The sequence below is a fragment of the Vanessa tameamea genome, chromosome 13 (assembly GCF_037043105.1).
Source record: "Vanessa tameamea isolate UH-Manoa-2023 chromosome 13, ilVanTame1 primary haplotype, whole genome shotgun sequence".
NCBI lineage: Eukaryota > Metazoa > Arthropoda > Insecta > Lepidoptera > Nymphalidae > Vanessa > Vanessa tameamea.
The window spans coordinates 11,641,669-11,650,799 of record NC_087321.1 but is presented as its reverse complement, the minus strand read 5'-3'; the positions used below and the strand labels follow the sequence as shown (position 1 = coordinate 11,650,799).

Below are 9,131 nucleotides of genomic sequence, written 5' to 3'. Positions count from 1 at the left end.
TTCAGCTACAGCTATATATGTGTGTTGGGTATTAATTGTAGTACAATTTCGTTTATGTCTATGGTTGCAGCAATGCATATTTTGTGAACTAGTTAAAAGTTGAAGGTTTTACTTATCGTGATTACTAGTAACATTAGTCTGCTGTTGTCATCTGTACAAATTTGTCTATGGAACATTGAAGCGAAAAAATGGCTGCAGCAAATCTTGTTCGAAATGCTTTTAATGGATTATTACGAAAATCCACTACTTACAAAACGCCTGTAGTATGCAGATTATCATCTGTAACGTTACAGCAAAAATACCATACAGTTAAGGCTATTGCTAGAACATATAATATTCAGCAGTTACAAAATGGGGTAAGGCATTTTCGATCAATACACATTATTTAACGTCTATCAAAAGATTAATTTAACTTCTTGTTGAATATATCACTTGGTTAGATTTAATTTTCAAATTTAATGTATTATCTAAGGTTTTATATACAATCAATAACATAACCTTATTTCTGTTATTGCATAACGAAAGTACAGTGGTGCTATAATGTTTAGGTTCAATATCAGCGTAAACGACAATTCGCTACCGGGCCCGTGCGTAAAATAACACAAGAGGAGATCGAAGAACGAGTGATGAAAGTGTGCAAGGCTTACGACAAACTGGTTTCAACTCAGGTACTCTACATTTATTTTTTTCAATTTTGTTTCAGAAACAGAAAATCGGAGTTCGGAACTATAGCGGTGGGCCTCCTCTTACACTCGATCTTATTCAAAGTAGGGTGATTCTAGTACTCCAACTATATGACAAAATTAGCCCAGAGAAGGTAGTTCGATCATTGTTTTATCAAAACTTATATTAGTCTTGCGCAAACTTTAATTACAGATTTATTTTTTTCCAACTTAACTAACTTTATGTTAACCATATATTGAAATTACTAAAGTAATTTTTTTCTTATTTCAGTTATCTCTTGAATCCCACTTCATTAATGATCTAGGGCTGGATTCCCTTGATCATGTTGAAATCATCATGGCTATGGAGGATGAGTTTGGCTTTGAAATCCCCGATTCAGATGCTGAGAGACTTCTTAAACCCAAAGACATTGTCCAATATGTTGCTGACAAAGAAGATATCTATGATTAATCATTTAAAAACGAACTAATCTCAGTGATCTTAGACCAAACTATCAATAGTATACCATAGACAGAAATAAAACCTTTTTTTTTTATATCCACCACTTGGTCTAAGATATTTGCGATTCAGCTTAGTGTATAGGACGTTTAATTAACATATTCATTTAAGAATGAGCAATGTGAATATGGCTGAACATCTAATGGGGATGTAAAAAGTGTAAATTGTTTTTATTGATTATATGGCTGTTAGAATAGATCATTTGCTTTTCATTTGATCAATGTAAACCTAATTTAATACTTCAATAAAAGAAGTTAAAATGGATTTATTTTTTCTAACATGATTTCTAGCAGTTACTAGAGTAAAAACTAAAAGGTTTAAACTTAAGTTAGTGGTTTTACCATCTTATAATGAATATATATATTTTTTGCTATGATGGAAATAATTTTTTAAGCCATAATTGTACAACTGCAGAACAGCTTTTAATGAGAATTATAAATATATCATATACAAAACTAAAGATAGACAATGCAAACTAAAAGAAATGTGACAAGTCTTGCCACATGTTTGAACAAAGTTACACTTGTTATATATTAAATAATAGACAGTGAAAGAAATTATTAATAATTTATTTAAATTAAATTATTAATAATTTATTTAAATTAAATTATTAATAATTTATTTAAATTAAATTATTAATAATTTATTTAAATTAAATTATTAATAATTAAATGACAATAAATGAAATTGTTACTAAATCCCCTTGTGAATTAGAACAATACCAAAAATAAATTTTTAATATTCTTTTATAAAACCGACTAAAATAGAAAGAAAATGAGAGGGAAAACTAAGCCTAACGCTTTTTTCTTGTGTAACGATTTCTGCCAGTTCACTCCAATGTAAGCTACGTAAAAGAACTTCGTTTCAAAAACATTGTATAATGTTTTTGCAAAAAAAAGAACAGATATTGTATAATTAATATTTTATTTTATACAACTTTACTTGACGAAACTTGACATTTAACAACTTTCATCCAATGAAAAAGGAAAACATACTTTAAGCATACGAAAAACATCAATTTATGTACAGACTAAGCTCTCAATGTTTAAATTCACATTGCTTGTACACTCATACTAATATTTAACAAAAAAAAAAAATATATTACAAGTTATATTTACATTTTAAAATTATTCAAAGAAAAAATTCTCACATGCGTCGATCTGAACACACTCATAATAAAAGTGTTTCTGAATAACAAACAACATAAGGTATATTTTCTCAAAAAAAAAAACGAAACTTCAATTTAACTCAAAAAAGAGCCTCTAATGTAACTAGTAAATTCATTTTCTTTTGAAAAATTGTTATTAAATAAACTAATTACAAAACAGTCAGCTACTCTTCTACTATTCGAAATGATAAATAAATTATATGGACAACGTCATTTGTATATGGAAAGATTAATTAATTACTAACAGGATTGATCTGCAGGTTTTGTATGTCGCACTACACACAATATTTGTACCCATGTTTTACACATTGGCTAAAAATATTGTAGTTTTATTCACATCTATTGCTAAGTGTGATTTATCAACATATATAACATTTGTGCAAATAATCTCAAATAACAAATTTAATCTTTCTACATTTTATAAAAATGTTGGTATATTAGCTAGAGCAGTCAATTGTTTTTAATTATTGAGAATATTCACATTGACAGATATTCCAAAATATTAGGAAGCAATAATGTGAACGTATCTATAATGTTCATCAATGTAAAACGCCACTTTGTCCATGGATTTTAATTAAAACCGAGTTGAGTCTCTTTATCCACTGATTCGAGTCAGTTTGGCCGCGCGCTATCTGAATCGGTTTGTCCGAGCCCGTCCGGCCGAACGCAGTCTCCGGCCGGCGTTCGGATCCACTCGCGCTACTCTCACTATCGGTTGTAACAATAAACCCTGCAGAACACGTTTCTTTTTCTTTGCTTTTTCATCTCTATCCTCAGCATCTGATGCAGATGAACGATTTGCACCTTTTTCGTCTTTTTCAGTGTCCCGTTTTGTTGGAGACTTATGGTTAATTTTATCATGTAATACAACCTTTAAATCTAAGTGTAATCTGTCTTCTTTTTGTATTTTGTCATTGTGGTTTACTTCCATAGGAGTGACTTTTTCTTTTAGTTCTAAGGTAATATTGTTAATATCCTTCTTTGGGGTTTCACTTTTATGCGGCTCAAAACTAATCTTTAACTTTTCACTAGTCAATGTTTTTTCATCTGATTCTGATAAAGTATTATTTTCTTCGCTTAGTGTGTCCTGTGTTGTGTCATCATCAGGAAGCTCCACTGATGACCTGTCTAGACTACTATCTGCCTTCTGTTCAAGTTCCATACTGCTAGTTCGAGAGTCTTTTTTGGTTTGTTTCTTTTTATTAGGCCACCCAGTTCGGTTCTTCTTTTTGAACTTGCCTCGTCTACCTCGCATGCAGCCAGTAGCACCTTGTTTAATCTCATTCCTTATAATGTCACAATCATCACATTCTGATACGAGGCTTGAAACATCAGGGAGGTTTTTTGATGCTATGACAGCTGTTTCATCACCTGCCAAATCATAAGATATTTCATAGTCCGTGGGTTCTTCAAATACTTCAGACAGGAATTGTTGAAGTCGCTCGGAGGCTTCTTGGGTTTCAGATAAGACAGGTTCAACTTTTATATTACTCTGAGTATCACTAACTGTGTCTTCCGATGCTGTTGACTTTGTATCGTCTGCATGCTTTCGTGTCTGCAATAAACCTGCAGAGCCAAGTATAGCTAATGTAGATGCATGTTCTCTCGGAGACTTTCGTGGATGGCCCTCTAATGCAAGAAGTGCAGCTGTTCTTTTCTTTATTCGTTGCTTCTTCATTCCACGGGTACCATAAGATCGAGATGGTCCAGGTTTTTCTTCTCTTTTAACAAAGTCACTCAAAGGACAGCAATTGGGTTTTAGAGGTGGTAGCTGGCCAATTTCATAGGGTAACTTTGGTGACTTAGAATACAATTCTGTAACAAAAAAATGCTGTTAGGAAATAGTTTTATAATATATTCAATGATAAATTAATCATTATAATTACCAAAATACTGAGGCACATTTCTTGCAACAAGTTTGTCTTGATCTTGACGTTTAAATGTTTCGAACCAGGGCTCGCTATGTGGAACTGATTCAAAAGCGAATTCCAACTGTTCTACAGCAGGAGTGTACTTTAGTTTTCCATCTTCCCATTTCATGCATCTTTCCGAAGGTTCTTCCCTCAATGGACTGATTTCAGGCTCCGGTTGAGGCTGTTCCACTGGTTTTGCAGGCTCTACTTGCTCCGGGGATTTTTTTTGAGATTCAACTACAGGTGGTCTACCAGCAACTCTTTTGCCTCGTTTAGCTACTGCAGGAACTCGCCGTTTCCGTCTTCTTTTGTCCTCAGGCCAACTGTCTTCCTCTGAAGATTCCTCTTTTAATGCCACGGGTCTTGCTAAACGCTGCCTCTCAATTGGAGGCGGTGGTTTTGGCGGCGTTTTTCTCCGAGTTTTTATTGCTTCCACTTTATCTTCTTCATCAGATGAGGTAGAGCTAGTAGAGCTAGCACGTTTCGGAAACATAAATTGTTCGGCTTCATCGCTTAATACAGATAATTCGGATCGACGCACTTTCCGAAACTTGACTACTAGTGGTTTTGTTCCGTTACAAGTAGGAGGCGAATCCTTCTTTTTGACAGCGAAACCACCGCTTGAACGGAGTTTTGTACTCACTCCAACTACTTTATAATACTGACGATCTTCTGATGGTTGTGATTCACTTGTTCTCTTACTGCATCTCGTATTATGCTTTTTCTCATCATCCAAACCACCATTTCTTCTTGGGCTGACATTACCATTAATAGTGTCTGGTGACTGTGATCTTTTTGATCTTTTACTCTTAGGCTCAACATCACCATTGCATAACTTGCGTAGAGATCGTCTTTCTCCATTAACTGGCATTGTCTTATCTAAGAAGGTGGTAACATCTGTTCCTGAGGTTATCAATGAATCGAGAGCCAGAAAATTCGTATGATCTCTAACGAAAGCTAAATGATGAGGTGATCGTCGATGAATGGCGGCATCGACATAGTCAGCGTTACACATTTCACAATAACCACCTTTTTGTTCTTTTTCTTCTCTCTCTTTGATACGCGGGCGGCTTTTTCTAGTCATTCTGAAAACAATTTATTTATAAGTCAACGATATTAAATGGATATATTGAATTGAAAAAATTGTCAGTCTATAGACATACTTTTGTATGTTATTATTAGATGGAATTGCGTTAACTAAGTTTTCTGGAGTGTCTTTTTTATCCTTCTTCTCTTTTGGTGGGTCAGGCTCTAGAGATATTTGGGGCCATTCATCAAACTCCTTGTAAACAGGTCTGCATAATCTGAAATAAAAATGTATGATTTAAAATGCTTGAAAAAACATCAATTACAATTCGTAGAATATTAGTCCATACTTGTCCAAAAACTCAATCTTGATAAAATGTTTACTGAAGAGGTTGACATGCGCTTTACGCGGTGCCGTGAAGAATGTGTCATACAGTTTATCCAATAGACTTATAGCCTGAAAGATTAATAAATATGCAATAAGGATATATAAACATATGGCAAGGAAAAACTAGATGTTAGTTCATTCTATTATATATAAAGCACAAAGAATATTGAAGCTCCTCTCCATAATATATTGCATGCAAGTTTAATAATACCCATTACACAATAGTAAGCACAACAATCTTTGTAGAATAGTGTTTATTAAAAAGCTCAAGACATACTTTAATGTAGCTACCGTGTATGCACCCAACTTACCTACTACAAATCCAAGCCTATAAATTAATTTTAATAGACATTATGCTGTACAACTCAACTACTTATTACCTTCTGAACGGTAAGATGTACGTAGTTGTGGTGTTGGGGCGGGGGCGGCTGGCGGAGCCGCTGGAGCATGGCATCGGCGCGCGCGCGGCCCTCACGCCGCGCACATCGCGCGACTGTTTCAGGACGCGCTCCCACAACGTGTGTCACTCGAGATGTCAGGAAGACCTCCTCACGCTAAAATGTGAATTATTTAATATTAAATTAATGTTTTCTTGCGAGTAATTAAAAAATAAAATTGTAGTTGAAAAGTTACAGTTAGAAAATAAGCTTATCACTGATTCGGAATATACATAGATACTAATAGAAACACACAGTTCCTCTTAGTATGGGCATGTAATTATTTTTCATTAATTTATAAATGTAGAATTAATTAATATAATTTAATAAAGTCAGTGTGTAAAATCAATATAGACTAACTCCTTTCTTTATTATAACCTATATAGTCTTGTATAAATTAAACTTAGCTTAAATTTTTTAATACAGAGTTGTATGGTTCTGTTTGGCTTTACAAGCAAGACAAAATTATAAAACTTAAATGAATAGTTGTTTCACAAGGTCCCTAGGTCGGACTTATGAAGTTCTGATACATCATGAATTGTAGTTTATATGAATTATCAAGTACAACAAAAATTATATAACTAAATCTATTCAAGTATAATATACTAGAGATGACATTCATTACATAAAAGTGCTTCTACAGAAATTCTATAGAATAAAATTAAAAAATAATATTTGTTTGTTTACTTTATATCAATAAAAAATTCTTTTCTTCTGATGTCCTACAATTTATCCTAATAACAAAGAAAATTATTATTATTTAAAATGTGGAAACAATAATATAATAATACATTTTTATGAATAAAGACTTTTATTATAATTGGAAAACATTGCCAGTACTAAATGAAATTAAAAATGCATAATAATAAAAATTGTATGTGGCAACTCTAATTGGAAATGTCATTAAATATTTTAAAAATGTAAGCAGAAAGATGCATAATGTGAAAGTCAGCATTTAATACAATTATTGACCTAAAATACAACAATTTTGCAATGGCAAATGCTGATGTTAGCAGCTTGGTGCTTCATATTGTTTCATGTTACAATTACTAGTAAAACATTAACTTGTGTGCGTGAACGCGTGTCATCGACACGATACAATTGAAGTCACCGAGTACTTGAATTTTCCTTGAAATACAGTCTGCAAATTGACGCCGGCGGGACGAGCTCGCGCCCTATGTCGGATCGCGCCAACCGTCCCGCGCAACAAAATAACACTAGCAACTCAATTCACACCAATATCATCTTTAATAACAACATCTTAAGAATGACATCGCCTTGGCGTTTTAAAAGCCATATCAACTGTCAAAAATTAAGCATACACACGCGTAGGCTAAAGAAAACTACATTTCAAACGGCTTTTAAATGGATGTAGTGCAACGCAGCGTGATCGAGCGCGGCGCGCGGCCTCGGCACGATGCATTTTGCGCTGAGACGGCGGCTCTAACGCGAGCATACAAAAGATGACCTAAAATCGAACGCTAGCTACGCGCGTAACAGGGCACTCCGACAACTCTGTTTATAACTGTTTTCTAAACAATTCTGACTCGATCGATGTGTCAGTCTGCACGTGTAGGTATCGTACAGCGTATATACTTACACAAAAGCCGTCCGCGAGGCCCCCGCGCGCCGCTTATCACAAAAATAAGTAACTATATACTAGTCACAGAGACGGCCACTTCGTCACTATTAGAAATTCCTCAATTCACTATTTACACTGAGTATGTTTGTTTTGTTAAATGTACACTGTATTAACTGAGATTGGGAACAACAATTACGATACTTTTAATTTTAATATATACACATTTACTAAATAAAATCGGAAAAGTAACAACAAACACAAATCTGTCATACAAGATGGAGATATTTTGCTTTAGTTTGTGTTTTGTTCACCGGTGGCGCTTGAATCGTGTGGAAGGGGGATAGCTTGGTATTGGTCAACGCGTGGACAACGTTCCATTTTGTTTATTTAAAAAAAGTATTTATGAATTATGTTTAATCTTTTATAAATGAATCAGCAATTATATTTTAATAGAAAACATCGTTACTAATTAATTTGAAAGATTATTTTTTGCATTTAAAAAAATAATAAGCTACAAATCATTAACATCTCAGCGTGTATTCCTTAAATAAAACATAAAACGGAACATATATAACCCAACTAATTTAAAAATGAATAACAGTTTCGTTTTTGACTTGAGTTGAAGCTGTCTATATAATTTGTTTACTTTATATTATACATAACCACAAAACTGCATTGAAACGTTTGAGTTATTAACTACTTTAATAATATTGTAAGATAGAAAACTTTTGGCGGCAAAAATATGCATCTACTTACCAAACCCATGTCTTGTAGCCTTCGCGAAATAGATCTAGATAAACTAGGTTCTTGTATGTCCAAATAAAAGCAGAAGTTTTTTCTAACTGAAACGTAAAGCTGACGTTAATATCTAATCACACAATAACATAGAAGTTATAGAAATGTATCGTACTTTTGTTATACTTTTCCTGTAGCTGCAAATTCGAAACCATCATGTTATAATATTATAAATTAAAAAAGAAGCACTAATAGCAACTATAATACTTTTATCTATTTCCATTTAATTGAGATAAAATTACAAAAATAGGGTAATTATAATATTATTTCAGATTATTGATTACATAAGTAGGCTTAAAATAATACACTGACAAGAATGAAAATTTACATTTCAATAATTCCTTATTAAATAATATTACGTTTTGACCCTTGGAAGATGAAATGTCACTGACAGCTGAGACCGATAGACAATAAAAACACGTTTATCGATGATCTATGGTAAATAATCGATGTGGCAATCGATAGTGTTTATATTTTGCATTGAATATCTGTGTAGTCATTTGTCTGGTTTGTCTTATTACAATATTGAATTGAATTTCATATTACGAGTCTAATAATACGCTTTGAAAAATCCAGTCATAAATGTTTTTATCAAACAAGGTCTACATATATTGTTAATTAAGTTGGTCTTTATTGTTTT

General features: G+C 33.1%; 3 protein-coding genes across 9 annotated transcripts in view; 1 reads left to right on the top strand and 2 right to left on the bottom strand.

The window, feature by feature from the left end:
- Window positions 1-9,131, bottom strand: part of LOC113394905 (SPRY domain-containing SOCS box protein 3-like) — a 48,339-nt gene that overhangs the window by 31,164 nt on the left and 8,044 nt on the right. The gene's annotated exons all lie outside the window — the stretch shown is intronic.
- Window positions 88-1,446, top strand: LOC113394908 (acyl carrier protein, mitochondrial). Of its 3 annotated transcripts, XM_026632378.2 has the most exons (4): window positions 88-356; window positions 549-668; window positions 704-817; window positions 955-1,446. In XM_026632378.2, exons 1-4 carry the CDS (start codon window positions 189-191, stop codon window positions 1,132-1,134), a joined length of 582 nt encoding a protein of 193 aa, XP_026488163.2. In that variant the 5' UTR covers window positions 88-188; the 3' UTR covers window positions 1,135-1,446. The 3 variants fall into 3 exon arrangements, with proteins under 3 accessions (XP_026488163.2, XP_026488162.2, XP_064072766.1); XM_026632377.2 differs by lacking the exon at window positions 704-817; XM_064216696.1 differs by lacking the exon at window positions 704-817 and having other exon boundaries at window positions 125-356; window positions 561-668.
- Window positions 2,088-8,884, bottom strand: LOC113394902 (E3 ubiquitin-protein ligase RBBP6). Of its 4 annotated transcripts, XM_026632355.2 has the most exons (7): window positions 8,607-8,884; window positions 8,453-8,538; window positions 6,058-6,231; window positions 5,640-5,746; window positions 5,427-5,567; window positions 4,237-5,348; window positions 2,088-4,165 (listed from the first exon to the last, which is right to left on the bottom strand). In XM_026632355.2, the coding sequence occupies exons 1-7, from the start codon at window positions 8,647-8,649 to the stop codon at window positions 2,979-2,981; spliced, it is 2,850 nt and encodes a 949-aa protein (XP_026488140.1). In that variant the 5' UTR covers window positions 8,650-8,884; the 3' UTR covers window positions 2,088-2,978. The 4 variants fall into 4 exon arrangements, with proteins under 4 accessions (XP_026488140.1, XP_026488143.1, XP_026488141.1 ...); XM_026632358.2 differs by lacking the exon at window positions 5,640-5,746; XM_026632356.2 differs by lacking the exons at window positions 8,453-8,538; window positions 8,607-8,884 and adding an exon at window positions 7,715-8,030.